The following is a 21,683-nucleotide window of genomic DNA, read 5'->3' as shown; positions in this document are numbered from 1 at the left end:
TTAAATAATAATCTAAACTTTAAAAATATTAACTTAATTTACTTTTCATTGCAGAAATAAATGAAATGCTGGGATATGGGCTAATTCTGTACAAAAAGCTTTCTTACACCCCCTAAAATTATGAAGGTCTTGCTACCCCTCATGAAGCTTTGGTGGTTTATAGTCAAGGTCAGGAGACCCAGGTTGGGGGTCAGTGCTATAGGCAATGTAAGCAGTTGGCTGCCTAGGTCGCCACCCGGAGGGTGAAAAAAAACATAGTTTTTTTGTTTGTTTATTTGTTTGTTTGTTTGTTTTTCTCCTTTTTTAAACATAAAAATGGAACATAGGGGATGTGGTGGATTTATGCATATACGGAGAGCATTAATGTAAGAAAACAAGCCAAAAGCCACTCGGGGTGCATTCAAAAAATAAGAAGAACATGAAACTTGATAATTTGCACATACAGTATTCTCTTATTGTTTTTTATTTATTATATTGTTATAAGTTGTTTCTTTCTGTTAATTTGTCATTAGCTCTTGATATTTTTGGTAATTTACTGCCTACAATAAATATATAATCAATAATAATAACACTTTTTTTTCTCTCTTGTTGGGGAGTTGCCAGGGGAAGCTGGCCTAGGGCCCCTGAATGTGCAAAGTCCACCACTGCTTAAACCTATTGTTTAAAAAAACAAAACATAGAAAAACGCAATATTTAAAATGTTTTTACGATCAGATCACCTTACCCACAGTGTCGCCCCTTGATGTGACCTACCAGTTAAATTATTAATGAAGAGTCTGATTTTTTTTTTTTCACATCAACTCGACTCTTTAAATTAGTTTGGATTCATAAGAGGTTGTCTATTCATGGCTTTTTCCCAGGAGAGCAACTTCGCTTAGGATGAGAGGAAAGCAATTAAAGGCCTTGGCAGTGTGGGATCAGGTGCTCCCTTTGGACCAGGCCAAAGGAGTATCTTGGAGGGCAGGTGATTGGGGGTAACAGAGACAGGGGAAAAAAAGGGAGAAAAATCACCCGGGAGTAATTTACCGCACTGCAGGAAGAAGCCAAACACTATAACACATGCTATAAATCTCCACCGCCTCTCAGTTCAAGTGGAAATTAATTTTATCACAACTACAGGTGGACTCATTGATAAATTCAATAGAAAATATCAAATCCCATGTTTTTTCTTTTTAACAGAGGGAACCTTGCAAGGTTGGCCACTGTGCAATATATCAGATGAGTGGGAGATTAAACTTTATTTTTTCCTGCTTGAATTCACCAACCACATGAGCATCGACAGTCCTTATACTAACAACTCCTGCCTTCATGCAGCCGCACTGTTTTTAATGATCTGTATCTCAGCAACTACAACATTACTATCACCACATATGAAAGCTAAACACTCATTCAAACCCCAACTGCACCTCCACCTCCTCCTTTCTCCATTGCCTGAGCTGTGCAAACATGGATGTTTGACTGTGTTTATGAACATATAGGTAGTAAAACTCTGCCCTCTGCAGGACTTGAGCTGAACACTGTTTCTCCGTGTCGAGCATGACTGACTGTGTCCAGCCTTGCGAGAGGAAATCTATATGGAGAATTATTCATGGTGGCGTGAAAACAAGCGTGAGGAAAGTGGATCTGCGTGATTTCAACCCCTGCTGGCTGATGATGCACGCGTGAGCTGATGGAGGGAGACACAAGAAGGAGCTGGGAGTTGTTCACCCACGGGTCCGCCCTGATGGGATGCTCCTGAGTCTAAACAGCATATGGTGCCTCCCTGGGCATCAACACACATCCTACATGTCCAGCAACACAGCAGGCTGCATGACACACATGCACGGTACTGATATGGCAGACGCACACATTATTAAATACATAAAATGCACACACACTTCTTGCTTTCATACATTCTCAAACACAGTATGTTTGGTTATATGTAAGAAATGAGAATTAAAAGGCTTTCTATTTGCTTATGTATTTATTTCTTAAGCATTAATGGGCTCTGTTGTGTTGTGTTGTGAATTTGTGTTGTGTGGTTTGACACTAATAATTATCTTTAATACATCACAGTGCATGTATGGGGGACTAACTGTTGCTGAATTATGGCATTATTATAACTAATAACAAAATGAGATCTAAAACGTTAAGTCAGGTAATCTATCAGTCGATCGACAGAATTAATCAGCAACTAATTTGATATTGATTTATTGTTGGAGTCACTTTTCAAGCAGAAAATTTAAATATTTGCTGTTTCCAGCATCCTAAATGTGAGTATCTCTTGCTTTCCTCATTTTTGTACCATATTAAACTGAAATTTGGGTTTTTGGTTGAACAAACATGGGCATCATCTTTTATCATTTTCTAACATTTTATAGACTTAAAGGTCCAGTGTGACGGATTTAGGGTGACACATTGGCAGAACAGAAATATAATATAATAAAGATGTTTTCATTTGTGTATAATCACCTGAAAATAAGAAAATTTGTGTTTTTTGTTACCTTAGAATGAGCTGTTCATATTTACACGGGGAGCAGGTCCTCATCTATGGAGTCTGCCATGTTGCACCACCATGTTTCTGCCCAGAACGGACAAACCAAACACTAGCTGTAGACAGGGCCATGCATGTATTTGTGGCGGCAAGTGTAGTTAGCAGCCCATACACAACAAGCAGAGTTGGAAAAACTGTTTATTTAACATGAAACTGATTTATTCCGTTTTTTTTACTGGCTTAAATCACAGGTCGGTTTGTTTTGGAGAGACCTCTAATGATAATTCAGCTCCCGGTACAAAACCTTCTGAACACCTGGATCTTAAGTTATCAGAGAAAAATTAGCAAGTGTTAGGCAAGTGGGCCATCTGCAATTTGCCAAACAGCACTGGAAAAACAGTGATTTATAAATTGCTTAAGTGTTTTTGCCACTTAAAATCACCTGGTCCATTTGTTTTGGAGATGAGGAAACCTCTGTGGATAGTTTGGCTTCTGGTTAAAACTTCCTGAACAGTAAACACTGAAGGAATTCTAACATGGGGAAGTTTCGGTTAGTTGCAATCTGCCATCTTCATTACAAGCCATTATATCTCCCAAAAACTTATACTTTCTTATGTGGATATTTCTTGCTTTCCTTGTTTTATATCATTGTAATATAATTTTTGGTTGGACTATTGGTGGACAATAATGGGCATTTTCTACCATTTTATAGATCAAATGATATATCAATTCACCAAGAAAGTGATTAACACGTTAGATAATAGATAATAAATGAGTTTGAGTGTTTTTGAAGCCCTAATAAATACTTCTTATTCATTCATTTTCAAGATGTAAAAAACAATGTGTCCTTTACGTTATATCAGAATTAAATTAGACAGCAGCAGATGAGCACAAGTAAATCCAAAGTGTATTTACAGCCTGTAAAATCTTTACTTGCCTTAGATAAACACAAAATATCACCTTCAAAAGAACAGCATGTGTTCATCTCATGATAATCAATCGGCAGACAATGTAATCCACAGAGACCAAGACTACGATTGATTAACTTGTCTCGGGACAACCTTCCCAGTCTTTCATTTTTCATGCTTGACTTCCCCACGATGGCCACCATCTTGATTTCTACAAACATTACATCATCCTGCTGGTTGTCCTTCACTTGACCCCACACTCGAGAACTCAAATGAGGGGGGGAAACACGAACGATCAAGCCCTCTTTGAAAATAAGCCAAAATTATAATGAGAGCTTGTTAGTGTGGTATTTATAGACTAGTATTTTTGGAACGGAAAAATATCGTATGTGATGTTGGTTTAGCGCTACATTCCCACTAATCCTCGGCTGCTGATGGCGCTTACTGTCCAGGTCTCCTCTCCTGACATAAATCATGCGGGAAAGTCAATAGAGTTGTTGGGATTTATGTGACTTTGAGTCTCTCTCTTCAAAATGATTTGTTGTAGATGAGGGACACAAGCCCGACCATAAAAACAATTCAGAGGCACGAGTCATTTTCTTCAAATCTTTCACTGACAACCAAGGTCTCTGCTGTTTATAATCCAAGTATCCTTTAAGGAATGAACAGGAGGGTATTTCTGTGTAACTGAGTGTGACAGGAAACCCATTTTAGGGCATCTTGTCTTACGGATATAAAACTAAACTGTGACCATGAAACACACTTAATAATCATACATTATTAAACTTGCAATTATCCTGTGTCATTTTTTGTTGTTGCCACTGCAGAGGCTGTAAAGTTAACATAATGGTGCACACACAGTGCAGAGTGCCCACAGTGACCTGCCATATGTCCCAGCAGAGGACACATAGGCAGGCCTTGCTCCTGAGTCACAGCCTCCAGAAACATACCCAACATCTGCCATCCTCTCCACGCAGGGAGCACACACGCAACCTTAACATGCATCACACAGGGCCAGCGCCTCCTCACTGTCACATACAACCCCCCACCCCCACCCCATCACCTCCAACCAACCCCCAGTGCTTATCACCTACAGGAGAAAAAAATCCATTCAACTGTTCTTACATAACAGACCTGTCTTACCTAAAAGAAAATCAGCTGCTGCCCCAATCACAGTGCCGCCCCCCCTCTCCTCCTCCTTTCAATAAGACCTTCTAGAGCGTTAGTCGTGATAAATCTCCTGCGCCCACCCCCCCCTATGCTCTGCTCCTCCCTCCCTCTGTCTCTTTCCACAGCTCTTGGTGTGTCTCACTCAGAGTCGGCCCTTCTGCTCCCACCCTCATGCACCTCCACGCCTTCAACACACGGGAACAATCTCCCTCTAACAGGCCCTGAATATGCAGATTGGTTAATTCAGCTGCAGTTGCTCTCTCCGTAAATGCATCTGCAGCACTTTCCGAAGACTGAGCAGCGAATAAATGCTTACGCGGGGGCTTTTTTTTTGGTGGTGGATAGAGGGGGGAGTGCCTCTGTCCACAGCAGACTGCAGCCAAGGATGGGATTTTAGAAGTGGGATGGGGCGAGCAGAACTAATAGGAGATTAAGACTTTGACCAAGGCGAAGCTCCAGGCCCTGTTGGTGACTGATCCTGATCTGTTAAGGAGTAATTAATTTAATTGCGCTTTTCATCTTGGCTTAGTTGCATCTGCTCCTGCTGATACACTCTTAGTTTCCCCCTCAACTCACCTGGTTATAGCCTCTGCAGCAAACATTCCTTTAACATTTTCCAAAACAGCTGAGAGGGCAGGAAAAATACTGCATTAAAAACAGATCTTTCCCCAATTCAAAGCACATGAAACAGAAACAGCAACCTCAGTTTAGCATCACTGCATCAGGGACACTGTAGGTGCTGTGCATGTACAATATATATTTTTCCCACTGTCCTGATAAAATGTAATACAAATAAGAATACACTGCTTATTCAGAATCATCTCAACATTTATCCATAAAAAACACACATAGCAAAGACAGCATATTCCGTTAACAAGGTGACAATTTATATTTCCTGTTTTTTATCCTCGAGGTTGTCTTTTTTAAGAACAACAAAGAAAAGTCACAAAGTGATTGGATATGCGAGATTGGTGGTGTAAATAATACAGAGAATGTGATTTTGTGTAATACCTGAACAGATGGACTAATGCATTTCCCTGAAGCATTAAGAAATGCTGTAAACGCTGCTGCTTCAAACGAGGTGTTGTTGATGAACAGAAAAATAACTCCTGCTATACACAAAGGCATCGGGTGCATTAAAAGACTGTAGTCCCCCCCCCCCCCCCCACCTCCATCTCTGTTGTGCTTTCTGCAGCCTTAGCACTAAAATCTGATTCAAGCTTTCTGTGAACAAGTACGATGCTTGCCAACACAAATGACAGCGGGAGTGGGCCGGGTGCCAAAGTCCTCCCCTGACTATCAAGAGAGAAAAGCAATCAAAAGAAGCAATCGATATAAACAAAGTCTTAACTACTATTGATTATTTAGCTCTACGCTGATGGGCAATGATAGTTATGGACCTAAATTCATACACTCAGTTGATTAATATCCTCAGTTTTCTGTTGAAATGGCCAATCAGGCAAGATTTTCTGTTGGAAAACGACTGCAGATCGCCCAACGGCTCAGAGGCAGTGTTGTGTCTGTTGTGACATTTTAGCAGGATGCAATAGAAACTGCTCCTCAGCTGAGCATCCTGCAGTCTCATCACTCACTGTAAGGCGGACCGTTACTTCCATCAGCTGCATTTTAGTTTGGGCAAGTCAGCAAGTTTTCCTCTAGTGCACACACAGCCCGTACAAAAGAAATATACCATGAAAAGGCCAGGAGCCCTTACCCGGGCTCTCAGTCTCTGGTGAGATAGTGGCCTCTCGAGCCGTTTGAAGCGTCCTCTGAGTGGCATGCCATAAAGACAAATGACATCACTGTGGTAAGTCGTTCTCTATGACTTACAGAGCAGGAGAGGGTACGAGAATACAGTGCCACTACACTGCCTTTTTCCATTCAGATGAAGGCTTATGATTCCTGTGTATGGCTCAAAATCAAGGCCACCACTAATCTGTCAATTACAGCCTAAAAGCACCCACTGTCCGGTTCACTAGACAGGAACTAAATGATGGTTTTGTAATTACTTTTGAAATATGGGTCTTTTGTTCAATCAATTATGACTGGTTGTTTTTTTCACTGAGGCAAATTCTCTGCATTAGCTGCATGGTTTTAGGGATGGAAACGCCAGCAATGCCAGTCTGCCTGCCAGTCAGTTCACCACTTTGGATCAGACTTAAATATTTCAACAACTATTGGATGGATTGCCATGACATTTTGTACAGATGTAAAGGAGCTCTGCACAACATTCAGAACATCAATATAGCACCATACAACTATGCTATGCAAACATATAGCGGAGTAATGGCTACCAGAGCAGGGACTGAAATCACGTTATCTATGTGTGACTTGTAAACTGAGCTTCTCTGATGGGGCCCATGCATGTAGGCACATGTGTGTGTATCGCTGCAGCATGTTCTCATCCCAACTCGTAACATGGTGTCACTCTGTCAGTGACCTTCTGCGTCTACTTATGATGTTTTAGGTATTCTTCTGCATCAGCTGTTTACGCTCCAGGATGCAATTACGCTGATGTCAACATATGCACATGGTGGGATGACTTCATGGTGGGATGACTTCATGGTGGGATGATGTCATGGTGGAATGACGTCATGGTGGGATGACGCACCCACCATGATTTAGGCAAAAGATGCACATGGTAAGGTGTAGAAAAATCCCTGACACATCCATGGGGGAAGCGAACTCCAGACTCCTGCATGACAGTCAGTTGTTTGTGCACGCTCCTTATATTATGTGGTTAGCGGCAGCATTATTACCTGATGCTGTCCTTCAGTGTTTCATGCAAACAGTCGTCTGTGTCCCAGAGGATATTTCCGACCGACTTTGGTGATTCCCTACACTTACAACAGGTCCAAATTTTCACTTATTTTGTGAAATATCTCAACATCTGCTAAATGGATTGGCACAAAAATTGGAATGGGCATTCATGTTGCCATGAGAATGAGATCCTGTGACTTTTTCTCTGGTGCAACCAGGATGTCGATATTTATAGTTTCAACTAAAGTGTCTCAACAGCTTTTGTCTAGAAATTACATTCAGACATTGCTGTCAACCTAAGGATGAATTGCGATAACTTCGATGGTCCTCTGACCTTTCATCTAGCACCATAATCAAGACAAACAACACTTATGTTTATTACCAAAGACCTGTGTCAAGAAATGAATTGAAGATGCTGATATTTATGCTTTCATCTCATCACGTCTGAACTACTGTGATTCTCTTTTTGCCTCCCTTAATAAATCTTTAACCTTTTACACATCTCTAGAAATGTTTAACCAAATACATCATTCACATACTACATATAATTTAAACTCTCTGTTAATTTCAGAATTCGTTTTAACCCTCTGAAACCTGGATTGATATCAGTTTTGTAGTGCTGCATTCAGACACCTTTCACAAGCTGTTTAGCCCTTTGAAAACTGAGCAGATTGATTTGATTTCTTTCAAAAACATGGGGGAAAGGCAGTGAGCAACATGGCAGGACATGTCTTACACATAATCAGAAATTATTAACAGGTGACAAGAAAATACTTGAAAATGTATTTTTTTAAAGAGGGAAACTTAAAAAAACATCCAGAAAACTATATTTATAAGTATCATAATTATATATTTAGAATTATGAAAAAATACTTTCTTCTTTTTTTCTCAATTTTCAGCACTTTTCAAGTCATTTCCTATGCTTTACCTTTATTTATTTTTTGCTTATTTTTTTTTCTTTCTTCCTTTCAACTTTTTACTGGTTTTATGCTGATATTTGGGCCCTGTCTTTGCAAAAAATCAAACCAATTTGCTCAGGTCTCTGAGGGTTTTAAAAAAAAACGGTGTTCACTTTTACCGCCCTCCATGGCCAGGCTCCACAGTATATCATGGACTTTCTACAACCCTACACCATAAGCTGAGCCCTTAGGTGCTCTACCCAAGGTTTCTTAGTGTATCTCGGACACATTTTAAGATCCAGGGAAAGTGTGCCTTCCAGTCAGCAGCCCCTGAGCTTTGGAATACTCTTCAAATAAGCTTGAGGTCTTTGGACACTGTGGGCTCTTCTAAAAAGCAGCTAAATCCAATCTGTTCAGACAGGCATTTAGATGGCAAGTGATATTTTATGTTTTAATGTTTGCCTTAAATCGGTTCCCCTTCTATACTTTATCTGGTGTCTCAGATTTGACTGTAAAGCACTTTGTGTCTGGTGTCTGTGATCAAACACCTACAAAACATTACTAGTGACATTTCCATCAGCCTCAGCTGCACTAAGTACACTTAGTATTTGTCCTATAAGCATGCAAACACATTAAACTAAGATGATGAACATGGTAAACATTATTACCGCTTAGCATCAGCATGTTAGCATTGCCATTGGGAGCATGTTAGCATGCAGCCCCACAGAGCCGTGAGCTGGTCTGTGGATTCTTTGTCTCATTAATAAATCAGCACATCAGAGAGTGGCTTAAAGCTCTGTGACTGTGACACAAAGCAACACCAAGCTGAGTGGAGTTAAAGATAAAGCCTAGAGGTACACTTAATGATCGGAAATCTGAAACATAATTGAACATTTGAAATGTAAAATACAAGTTCAACATAATTTTAAGCAAAAGCAACTGTGATAAGACATAATATATATCTTTGAGGCATTCACAGCTAATGTTCTCAACAGGATTCCCGCTGTTGACCATTACTTGTATCAAAGACTCAACCAGCTCAGTGGTTTTGCAATATCCTTCAATCAGATGGAGCGCCTGAGCTGAATTCAAAGTCAGGTCATATCTGAGCTGTCAACACGATATCATTCCCTGGAGGCTGAGGCCCTCCAGCAGTCTGTTGCTGCGCTGTCTGGAAACAACAAAGTCCACGTGTGCATTTCAGTTATGACTGCTTTGATTTATGCACAGCAGATCTCTGAAGTTCAAACACTGCTTTGTGAATTAATAACCCCATCAAAGGATGTTTCATGATCATTTAGCGTGACGATAAAGACAAGAAAGAGTTTCACCTCAGGCATTTGGGAACATTTTGAGTCATTAGACACCTGTTTTCCTAAAAGATGAGCGTGTGTGTCTATGAATAAAATCGCAACCTTGATGCTCAAACTGAATTTCTTCTTAGAAACCATGTGAAATCTATACCATACAATTCACTTGAAACTTCATCAGCATTTTTTAAAATCTTAAATCAAAGAACCTATTATAAGTGGTCAAATTCGAAAGAGATTAAATGTGACGAAATTCTGGATTTCCTTCTTGAGTTAAATGTAAAAGTAAGTAAGTTATCTCCCACATTAAAGGAATGATCTGTCATTTTAGGAAATACATCTTTCCACTTTGTTGCAGAGAGTTTTATGAGTAGAGAAGTGACAATTAGTTGATTAATCAAATGAAAGAAAATTACTGCCCATCACATTGACAATCAGTTAATCATTTCAGTCATTTTTCAGGCAGAAATGTCAACATTTGCTGGTTGTGGGTTCTTAAATGTAGGAATTAACTTATAATAAATGGGGACTATTTGGGGTGTGGACTGCTGGTTTGAAAAAGGAAGTTATCTGGAGATGTCACTTTGGGCTCTGGAAATTTTTGATGAGCATTTTTCGCAATTTTTTAACATTTTATAGACTACATGATAAACAGTTACTCATAATAATAGCTGGCAGATTAATCAACATAGGAAATAAACATTAGTTGCAGCCCTATTTATGAGGAGGCCAATACCGCTCTCATGTTAATGTGGTCAATATGAAGCTACAACCAGCAGCCAGTAAGCTTAGCTTAGCACAAAGACTGGGAGCAAACTGCCAGCTTTGCTCTGTCAAAAGGTAACAAATTCCACCTTCAAGCACCTGAGATGTCCACCAAAAAAAGACTTTATATGTAATTTGTTTGATCTGTATAAAAAAGTGTAAAATTCCTATAAAACCACAAATGTCGACCAATTTCTTGAAGGGAGACATATTAACATGACACAGGAACAACTAACAATGCACATTCCTACAAGTTTCTGTCACATTTGTGGATTGTTGTGCAGGGAAACAATATTAGTACAGCCTCAACACAGCAGGATGATGAACCTTTTTTCCATCATCTCAGGTTCACCAAATCTGCAACATGCCAGCTGCAATTTGCAATATTATTTTCCTATTCCTTTCATTTTCACAGATTTTGCTAATTAAAGTAAACTCAATACTTGCAGCTCATGCATGAGAATGCAAAATACCTGCAGTGCTTGCAAAATGATCTGCAATTTGTGAGAAACAGTCATTCAAGGAATGAGCCACCATTTGTGATCTGTGTGTAAACAGCACTGTGTGCAGTTTATCTCTCACTGCTTTTGAGTTTTTACCCAAAGACAAGACCATGCTTTGTGCAGCTTTTTTGGTGCATGGTTGGATTAATTTGAATAATGTATGTCTGTGGATTCAGTCATTCACACAATGATCAAATACAGACTGAAGATATTTGTCCTGCACAAAATCTACAGTTCTACAAGACCCCTTCACAACTGAAGCATATTCTTGAGGGACATTTTTGTATCTGTATCATAACCAAGTCTTCGTGATGTCAGGATGGTGACTTATGTGCTCTGCTCATTTTAAACATACATAACAGTGTTTGTGGCTTGGTGATAAAGCTCATTGTGGTTTTTTGAGTGTGTTAACTTACATTGGAGTCAAGGAGATCAATGCTGTCCAGGCTCTTGCTCCTGTGAATGCGGCCCTTGATGCGGCGCAGTGATGGTTTGCCCTGAATGGTGCTCGCTGAGGAGGCTGCAGTGACGGAGCCAGCGGTCGGGCTGGGGTGTATCCTGAGGTGAGCACAGAGAGGGCGGGAGGAAGGAGGACAAAGAAAAAAACAACAGCACTACATCAGGGCAAGTAAATACACTTCCAGCATGGTTGTATCACAGCAGGACAAAGTGCCACGGGCAAGACCGAAGAAGAAGAGGAGGAAGAACACAGTGGTCACGTTTGCTGTTTCTCAAAAGGCCACAGTCCCCTGCTGGATAAAATGGCATTTAAAGAAATCTATAATTGGATTTAATGTCAGAGAGGCCCTGTGGGGGAGCTGGTTGGAGCTCAGGAAGCACCGCAGCCTCCAACATGTACGGCCTGTGCAGCTCTGTGGGCCACAGCAGCCACGCTGTAGCTGGGTCATGGTGAGATGTGGGGAGGAGGCATGCTTGGCCGACCTATCACCAATACTCTCAGGAAATGTTTTACCCTTCACAAATGACATACTTAAGCAGCACTGCTGGAACCCTTCTGACCACATTAAAACCCTCCGCCTCTCATTTCCTTTGTGTTCCTCGTGTTCGTGGCTTAATTGCTGTGTAATGTGCTGTGTTTGCCACAAAATTAATTGTCCCCGTAGGCATGAATAAAACTGAATTGACAATTTAGTTTATCAATCAATCCACAGCAGGGTTACTTTTTGAGACCAGCCACGCCCGTCTCCTATATATTAGACAAATACATTATATTGGTACCTCTTCTACCCCTTGGGTAGGTTATAACTGACAGCTTTATTAATGCTTAATAAATCAATTACTAATGTTTTGTGGATCACTTATTAAACATTCAGAAGGCCAGGTTGTGAAAACTCTAGCTGGTGTTTATCTTTTTTATTTGTAATTAATGCAGCTATTAATATTTGAAATCTGTTGATAAATGTCTGCAAATTTCACTTTGTAGAGTTATAAATGTTGACAAGTTATTAGTCTGCAATAGTCTGGCGCGTTGTCCAGAGTGTGCCCCACCTCTGATGCAATGTCAGCTGGGATAGGCTCCAGCCCTCCATGACCCTTAACAGGATACACAGTTATGGCTAATGAATGAATGAAGCTATAGCTAATCTTAACATTCATGATAACTGCATGGGCGTAAATTTTTATATAACACACCCACTCGCATTTCATTAAGGCTTAAAGTTGCGCATATTTAAGGGTGGGCTGCTTTAAGTAACAGACTGTCTTCTGATAGAGTCTTCGGCCTCTCAGTCAGATCCACCCCTTGCTCCACTACAGCTTTAGCTTCTTGCCAAATATGGTCACTTCTGGCTCCATAAAAAAATCAGATGGTGACAGCCAAAATGCAAAACTGGAGGTTTCAACACGAGTCCACAAACCAATGGGTGATGTCATGGTCGCTAATTATTTTTACAGTCTATGATTGGGAAGCCAAAAGAATACTTCTTTAGGAAAAGGGACAGGCTCTGGTACAACAAAAAGTCATCACAACATTAACAGCGGACATTGTCCGGATACATATTTCTTTTTCATCGTGTTATTTGGTAAGATGGTCTTTGGAAATGTTTTAACAACCAGAAGTGGGCCTGAAGTTACAAAAGGATGAGTAGCCCTGGTTTAAAGCATATTCTCAAGGGAAAACAACTAAAACGTACTGGCTCTAGATTTTCAGTTGTTGAGAATGATCTGCTTTTCTGTATTTTATATGATTGAAAATGAATATATTTGGGTCTTGGACCGCTGATTGGACAAAACCAGTGTTATAAAGATGACACTTTGGGCTGTAAGAACTTTGACAAGCAATTTTCTTTTCTATTATTTTCTGACATTTTGCAGACCAAACAACAGTTCCAATCTACTTCATTTATTACACAAAAAGAGGTGTTTCCCATCAATGTGCAGTGCGTGTACAGCACAGTGTAGCTCAAATTGGTATTACTGTAATTGCTTCCTTCTTTTCAGTCTTTTTTCTCAGTGTCACGAAAGACAGTCACTCTTAATGAGGATTTACCTAACGCAATATTCAATGAGGAAAAATCCTGTCTACAGTACGGCTCAGGGACAAGTAGATATCCATTAGCGTGCTCAGCAGCAGGCTCAGAGGAGCTCCTGAGGCTTGGAGACTCAGTGAGGGGAAATTAGGAGAGAAAGGAATGAACAAAGATGGGAGGAAAGAGAACATCACCTTCCACTTTCTCTCTGCATCAAGTCAATAGTTGCCTGAAGCGGTGTAAGTTGCTTACTGGCTGGAAATGCGAGATAAAAAAGCATTCTGCAATACGTGCAGTCGATTACAAGCGACCTCAGATTGTTCTCATAAACAATACAGCAAACATGACTAATGAGAAAAGCTGCTTGGACTGTATCAAAGGCCCCAGTGCAGTCCTGCGCATTCGGAGGCTCATTTCTTGGATGTTGATTCTGAAATGGATTTCAGCCAAAACACTTCAGGCCACAAAGGCACAATGTAACATAGTGCCAGCAACTGTGCCGACTCAGATATAATGTGCAGTGAACAATTTCATATCGCTTTTGTGATGAATTCTGCTTCTCTATCAAATATGCAGGTATAATGTGTTTCTCCTGAGGTTTGAGGGAATACATAAATGTGTGAGACTGAATGTTAACATCTCATTCTCACTTTATCACCATAAAAAGTACATTTTAAACTGCATGTGGATGAACGCCATTTGGCATGTGACCTAAAAAATACTGTTAGGGACATGGAAAGTCAAAAGACCTTTTACCTTGTACTTTAAATGAAACAATTTCATGGAAATTGACATAATCTTAAAGGAATAGTTTTGGGAAATATGCATATTAGCTTTCTTGCCAAGGATTTGATAAGAGGACGGATACCACTTTCATGTCTGTGCACTAAATATGAAGCTACAGCTACAAGTCAATAGCTTCATAATATGCATATGTACATTAAAGGTATGACTGGGTTGAAAATAAAGACTGGAAATATGGAGAAACAGCTATCCTGGCTCTGAAAGGTAACAAAATCTACCTGGCAGCACTTCCTAAGATAACTAAATGGCACTTTAAATACTGTTTGTTTAATTTGTAGAAAACCAAAGTGTATGAATGGTAAGTTTTGGACTATTTCTTGGCCTGTCACAGTGACTTCTGTGAGTCTTGTCATCACTGTCATCACTGCTCCAAGTCAAGAAATATTCAGAAGAACAACTGCCCGTAAAAGTCCAACTTGACTGTAAACTTTGGTTTATGTATGTATTAAACAAACAAAATATAATTGGTTAATCACTGACCTTTAGAAGAGCTGGTAGGAAGATTTGTTACCTCTAGATACACCCCGGCTAATTTTTTTTTTTTAATCTAATGGACGGACTTGCATTAAGAAAGCAAAAAAGAGCGTTTTTCCAAATGTCAACCTATTTCTTTAAAGGTCTGCAGCCTGTTGCGCCAGCTGTGCGTAAGTTCTCTTTTAAGTTAGGGTGCAAATTCCACACATACTTAGTTTGATACTAATGCTGTGTGGATGTTTGGTTGCACCATAGAAACATAAGATTCGTCTTAGTTACACTGGTGTGAAGCCCACTAACCAAAATATTATCAAGGCAAATGACACTTTCACTTTCTGTGGCCACTCAGTGAAAAGCACTATTCTTGATGTGGTGTTTACGAGTAGGATATGTTGAACTATGTATCAAAGTATCGCAACGCAACACAGACTTGAAGCAAAAAAAGCGCCATGATGCAGTTTAACGATAAGTAGACCACCTATTTTTTACATCTCTGCTCGGCAAAATCGGAATCGAGAGTACGTATCAACTTCATCATAAATACCAAAACGATGCAGTCTGTCACACAAAATGCTCAGCCGAGGTCGATGAGGGAGAAAGTGGTCATCATCATCATCATCATCATCAACAACAATAACAAAAAAACCCTCTCTCCAAATAATGTGCTCGTTCCACCATGTCACAAATTATCCGCTACAAATGAAGAACTAACATCTTGTTACTGAGCAAGAGTTTGTAAAAATCTTTTGTTCCGGTACAAACAAGACATCGTGGTCGACAAAAAGGAATTGCAGTGAGTAAAAATTACAGACATAACAACTTCCAAAAAAAGATACAAAGTTTTAAAGCCTTCTTAGTTTATGTGTTGTTATAATGGCATTACATCTCAGGAAAAGCACGTTATAACTTGTTGAAACTGGAAACTCAAAGTTCAGAAATTGAGATACTTATATTTCTGACTGAGCCACTTATAATACAATACATTGAAAGGGCAGTGTGTGCGTTTTTATTTTCAGCTCTGTTGATTTCAGACAGCAGTGTGAAAGACTGAGAATACATATTGTAATGTGCTAAGTAGAAGCCTCAATCCTTCATTCGCTGTTTTGTATCAGTAAACAGGTCAGGTGCATGATGTGTGAACACAATAAGTGTCTGCTTGACCCTGATATGATGACTGTATTGGAGTCTTGGACCTTTTGCAGCCTCTGTGAACAAAGAAAAATCCACCTCAAAAGAAAACAGAATAAGACTGATGCCAGGACCCCCAATGGCCTGACCGTCCACTACAGAGGGTGATAACGTAGTTCACAGATAAGGTAAGGTCAAGCAGATGCCTGATGCTATTACAAAGAAAGGAAGAGGGACACATACACACACATTAATCAGTTGCAGGACTTTATGCCGTCCCTCTGCTCCCTGTCTGCCTGGAGGAGCCATCAGATACGATTAGTTCGAGCAATAACGGCCACTGCTAAATCAGCAAGTCAATAGGCAATGTTACGCTCCATTCCTCCCATCTTACCCACTGCTAATATAACACTTAACAAGGAGAGCAATCCTAGCCAGTGTCTGCAGACACACAGACACAATAAAACACATAAAGACACACACACTGTAAAAGACACAGGCTAATTCAACATTAGCCTTGAATCTCTGCACTTGTAACCACACTGTCTGCTTTTGTTTTCCTTTTTGGTAAGAAAAGGTGCAGGCTAAAAATAAGAGGAAACATTACATAAACACAATGGACTTGTTGTAATATCCCTGCAGGCTTGCAACAAAGTGTAAAGTTCATTAAGCCAGGTTAATGCTAATCTTTGGCTGTGTGCAGAGGGGAATGGGTTTTTAAGACTGGAGGCAAGAGGAACATCTGTTTGCAAAGACTAATCCTAATTTAGAGAGCTGCCGCTGCTATTCAGTCTTTATCAAAGGCAAGCCGAGCTGCGCTTCCTCTAATTTTGGGAGAATGCGATGCACATGGCACACACTGTCTCTGTACGGTGGATGGTGTAAGTGTTCGGGGCAGAGCGGTGTGTAATCTCGCCGCCACACGCTGTGAGATCAGCAGAACAGGAAGCAGCTCTGACCATTTGACCAGAAATGGGACAGAGTTAACGCTGCAATTATGTAAAAAGCAACCTTAAAATCAGGGTGCTTAAACTGAAATGCAATGAAGCATTTTCCTCTGTTTACATCTCTGTGTCCCTCTGTGATGTCACATCCTGTCTGTATGCGAAATGTATTTGTGAATGACAGAAATATGATTTTACTCCATTGAACATACAGTATGGTGCCTTTCCAAATCCTTGGAAGAGAGTGTATACAGTGGATAAATACAAGATAATAATGCTAATGCTTATGGAGTTAAATAATCATATATTATTTTTCTATCCAAATAAAATCTTTATCTTCTTTAATTGTTCAATTATTTGTTTATTGTCTAAAATAAACATGATAAATATGGAGATTTTTTTCAAATTAAACACAACTTACAAAGAAAGAGAAAACTGGCTATGCCTGTCATTTTAGAGGCTGTAACCAGAAAATCTTGGGTATTTCTGCTTGATAAGAATGAATAATTATCATCCCTGCCATAGATTTATTTTCAAATAATAGCTTCTGCTCCAGTGGTGTGTATCTGAAGAAGTGTTTTTGCATTTCTGTATATGGAAACACAAAGAGCAGTATTTATTTAAAAGGTCACTTCAATAAAGTTATCAATATCATCTGCAGAAAAAGGTTAAACCGGTGGAGCATCTTTCTCCAAATTCCTGGCAGAGAGAGGATGAGGGACATTTGGTTCTCATAACAACACCAGGTGTTATGTAAGAATATATTACAACTAAAATATGAAAAACGACAGTGCACAACCTGAACCTCTTTGTTGAAAAGCACATTTATCATTAGAAACATTGTTTTGTGCTTTATGTCTGATGGAAAAAAAACCCCCAAATCGCCAGAAAAAATATTGTCTTCATACATTTCTGCAAACCATGGATATGCTAAATCTGCACATTATTATGTAGCAGATACATTAAAACTTCACGTTTCAACAACACTGTGGTTAACATGTGGTTATATTTAGGCACAAAACCACTTTCTCATGTTTAGGAATATATAAAAACAACTGCTTTTTTTTGGGTCACTATCCCAAGAGGATATGCAGCTTTGGGTCGCTACAAAACACCCACATTTGGTGCCTAAAAAGCTGCTGGACACACAGCAATGAATCGCTAAATCACAACCTTTGTTATCGTTTGTTGATCTCGGTATCTCCCTTACATGCCATCCACCATCCGCTCCACCTTCCGATGGCAAAGTCAGCTCATTTACCACATCACTTTGTAAATGTGGATATGAAACATATGCCGCATGGCTGAGTTGATGCGTGTGTTTTAGTAGCTTTGAGAAAATTTCATGCAGGATTCATCGGGTATTTATGATTCATGAGGTGTCAAAACCTGCTGCTGTACTCCACCTGAAACTCACATTCAGTTGACAGTGTCGCTGTGCTGCATCTCACTCAGGTGGGCAGACACTACATGTTTTACAAGGTTTCTTTCTAACCAGAAAATTCTGAAAACACATGCCCATTCAATTAAAGGACACTGTGCACTACATACGTTATATTGCATTACAGCACATTCATTAGAATGTTTTTCTACATACTGCTTGTATGTTGTTGTTTTTTTACATTTTCTTGTCAAATATAAAGTCAAGAAGGATGAGGATAAAGTTGAATAACTGTGACTCTAATTAACACACATTCTGTAAATGTTGTATGGTCGTTTGAGCAACAAGGCAGGCAGTTTGAAAGCACTACAAGAACAGGTATAATTACTACTGTTACCTAATGCCACAGAACAACTATTAATTTCATGACTACTAGTGTATTTACTGATAATGCTATTAACAATAACAAAGATAAGGATCAAATTATGGATAAACATCTAAAACATTAATCCCAGATATTGCATGTCATGTATTTTTCACTATCATCATCAATTTTTGTTAAGTGGTTATGAACTTTAAATGCAGATTGGTTTGAAAAGTCAACACTGCATTATTACCCTAAAACAACTGAAACAGACACTATCCTGAACTGTTCTTGTCAACTGCAGTTTTAACAGCTTTAGTCCTATTTTACATGTGTGTGCACTTTTGTGCTTTAAATGTGCATAGTCTGAGCCTTGACAAAAGAGAGTTTCTGTTGCTTTATGACAAAGGTTATTTTATAATGTGCACCATACTTTATCACTCAGGTAACACAAACTAAAGTATTATCATTACAATAGGGGAATTAAAAACAACACCTGCTTGAAAGGCAGTTTAAAATATCCAAATTGCAGCAACACGATTTACAAAATGGTTGATTGTAACGTTAAGTGCAGTAAATGGATTGAAAGATGCAAAATCCAAATCATTCATAAAAAGTTTATATATAATGAATTAACCAGTGTTTTTAAGGGGTTACTGGAGGGGCGCAAGGAATTCAGCATTTTCACTCCATCTCCCAAAAAGCAGGGACTACTACTTTTCACTCTAGCCATAAAAAAATGTTCAATTTAACAAGGTCAGAGCTTGTTCTAAGAGTTACATAACTAGGTTAGCCCTTTGTATCAGTGCACTGCTGTAGATGAGACAAGAAGGGATCGCTACGAAATCTACTTAAATATGGAGATATAAGTATCAAACAATAATAACAGAAGAAACATGAAAGGAGTCCTCTGTCTCAGTGAAATCCCCCATCCTCTCCTTGTGGGGCAATTAGACTAATAAGAAGATGACTAAGGAATATGATTAGCCAAAGAGACCAAATGATGAAAAAAATGTTGCATATGAGAAGCATCTGACCCCTGATGAGGTTACAGCAGCACTTTGACTTCAATGACATCGCCCCTGATAACAGATTGTGTTCTTGTGCATGTTTGAATTAAGATAAAACACCTTATTGCGCCATTTAATAACTGTAAAAACATCCCACTGTGAACATGCTTTATGCATAATAAAGTTATTTGCATGTTATAAAATCCAGGTTGTAGCTGTGTGTAAATCTCCTCTGATCATGTTATTCTTCCTCAAGACAATGTGATGCTCAGAGATTTCTAGCCTCGGTGTTTTGTCCTCACTTCACACAGGAAATGGTTTAGGTTGGCTTTAAAGAGGTGATGATAATAGTTAAGCCTCCCTCACACTGGAGCCATGCCAGTGTAACTGCATTGTCTGGTTAAATGATCCACGCCGTGCAATACTTTTTTTTTGTGCAAGACACTTGCTATCAGAGTGCCATTGAGCCTATTGACTCCTAATTAACCGTCTTTGCTTTCAAACAAGATGGTAATCCGGCTGTAATTAGGGATACTATGTCACACACGTTGCAGCCTCAGCAGCAATCTGCTTACAGCTTGGAAAAAGGAATGAAAGGAGGACTGTCTTTAAAGTAAACAAATGAACAAGGCTGCAGAAAGAGAGACAAGGAGAGGTGGTCACTGCAATATACACAGTATACAGGCACACAGAGTAATGAGGACACAGGAGAGGTGGAGAGACACAAACATGCTGAGAGTATGGGTGGAAAATGTTTAATGAGAGGTGTACAGAGGCCTGGCTGCAGTACAGGGAATAAAAACAGGAGAGGATTTCATGCTTTACACTTTATTAATTAGTTACAACACAGCGGTGAGGATAAGGAGAGGGTGACCACATGGTTAGCTTGATGGTTTCCAGTGACAGCAGCAGTGCAGTGGAGGCCACACAGTACATTAAAGCGAGTGAAGTTGCAAAGAAACAGTGATGAGGCTATGACATCATCCCTACGCATTCAACTTTACAAACTGATGGAGAGGAAGGACATAAAGCTAAGGCCACTGGACTGGGTGTCACACGCGCGCGCGCGCGCGCACGCAAACTCCCAGCATGCGGAGTAGTTACCTACGGTGTATCGACCACAGTATGTTTGTGATGCTTGCAACATGGTGCAGACTGGCTGCAGTGGCTGGAGGGAATATTATGTCTTTTTTTTGGGAGAGAGAGCGAGCGCACCGTGGCTCCGTGACCCGCTCATCATTTGACGAGATGTGGGAGGCTTTGGAGCTCATCGCAGCCCCCCTCTCTCTTTTTTTTTCTTTCTCCCAACCTGCATCATCACATCATCATTATCATCATCATCATCATCCGCACCAAGATTCATACTCACCACATACGCTTCCTGGGAGGGAGACAATGTTCTTTGTTGGAGGCGGTCACCCCCAGAGCCAGCTGCATAACAGTAATGTATTTCTGGTAATTCACCATGGTACTGTCCACCGCTACTAAAAATCCAACCCAAAGAAAAGCACAGGTGATCATATATTTCTTTATTCCCTGGCATCCGCCTCCGCTGCGTCTTCCATGCTCAGCATCACAACGCCATTTCCAGCGCTGAAGGACTGACAGTGAAAACACTCCCCAAGGAGCTGAGCGAAAGGTGCCGTACCGCTGCGACCCATGTCTGCAATGACACTCTGACCGTGTTTTAGCGCTCGCAAACACACCGCCGATCCATCCGATGTGTTCTGTCTTTGTGTTGCTTTTCTTTGTTTTGGAATACGGTCAGGATTTGGACATTATCTCCTTCCCTCCTGCCTCCTCCCTCCTGTCCGGGGATGGAAACACTCTCTTAAAAACGCTGCAGCGTCCAGGCGTCCGTGTGTGTGAGGTAGGGGAGAGAGTGTGTGTACAGTGTAGTCAGAGGGGAGCGACTGGGAGGGAGGGGAGGAGGGAGAGGAGAGGAGAGGGGGAGGAGGAGGAGGCGGGAGGCGAGGGACCGATTCATTCGGATGGGCTCAGTTGTAGCATCTGTTTAGGAAGTCCACAGTTTGTCTTTAATTGCTTGTTAAAGGGAGCTTATTTAGAAACACGAGTATCTTTGTGTTACACAATACTTCCTGGAACAAGTGATGACTAACAGGGGCGGAAATAGAAAGTCTAAGCCCCTCTTCTGTTACTGCTATTTTTATTTATTTATTGACTTTTTTGTGGTCAGGGTTATTTTTATGGGCATTTCCTATTCTGCAATAACCATTTGTCATAGAATATATTTTGACGTTACAAAATGAAAAGCACAGGTGCAAGTAATAAAATTAATGA

At 40.1% G+C, this 21,683-nt stretch overlaps 1 protein-coding gene across 7 annotated transcripts in view; it reads right to left on the bottom strand.

Annotated features, from left to right (window-relative positions):
* Nucleotides 1-20,903, bottom strand: part of tjp1b (tight junction protein 1b) — a 72,912-nt gene extending 52,009 nt beyond the window's left edge. For 4 of the 7 annotated variants that reach the window (XM_042495377.1, XM_042495378.1, XM_042495379.1 and 1 more), the window contains exons 1-2: nt 20,752-20,903; nt 11,205-11,346 (exon numbers count right to left, since the gene is read on the bottom strand). In XM_042495377.1, coding sequence (XP_042351311.1) covers nt 11,205-11,346; nt 20,752-20,903 — 294 coding nt within the window. The remainder of the gene's footprint in view (nt 1-11,204; nt 11,347-20,751) is intronic. The other 3 variants (XM_042495383.1, XM_042495385.1, XM_042495384.1) reach the window with 2 other exon arrangements.
* Between the last annotated feature and the right edge of the window lie 780 nt (nt 20,904-21,683).

Source organism: Plectropomus leopardus, chromosome 11, assembly GCF_008729295.1.
Source record: "Plectropomus leopardus isolate mb chromosome 11, YSFRI_Pleo_2.0, whole genome shotgun sequence".
NCBI classification, from domain to species: Eukaryota; Metazoa; Chordata; class Actinopteri; order Perciformes; family Serranidae; genus Plectropomus; species Plectropomus leopardus.
This window is presented reverse-complemented; position numbering and strand designations above follow the sequence as displayed.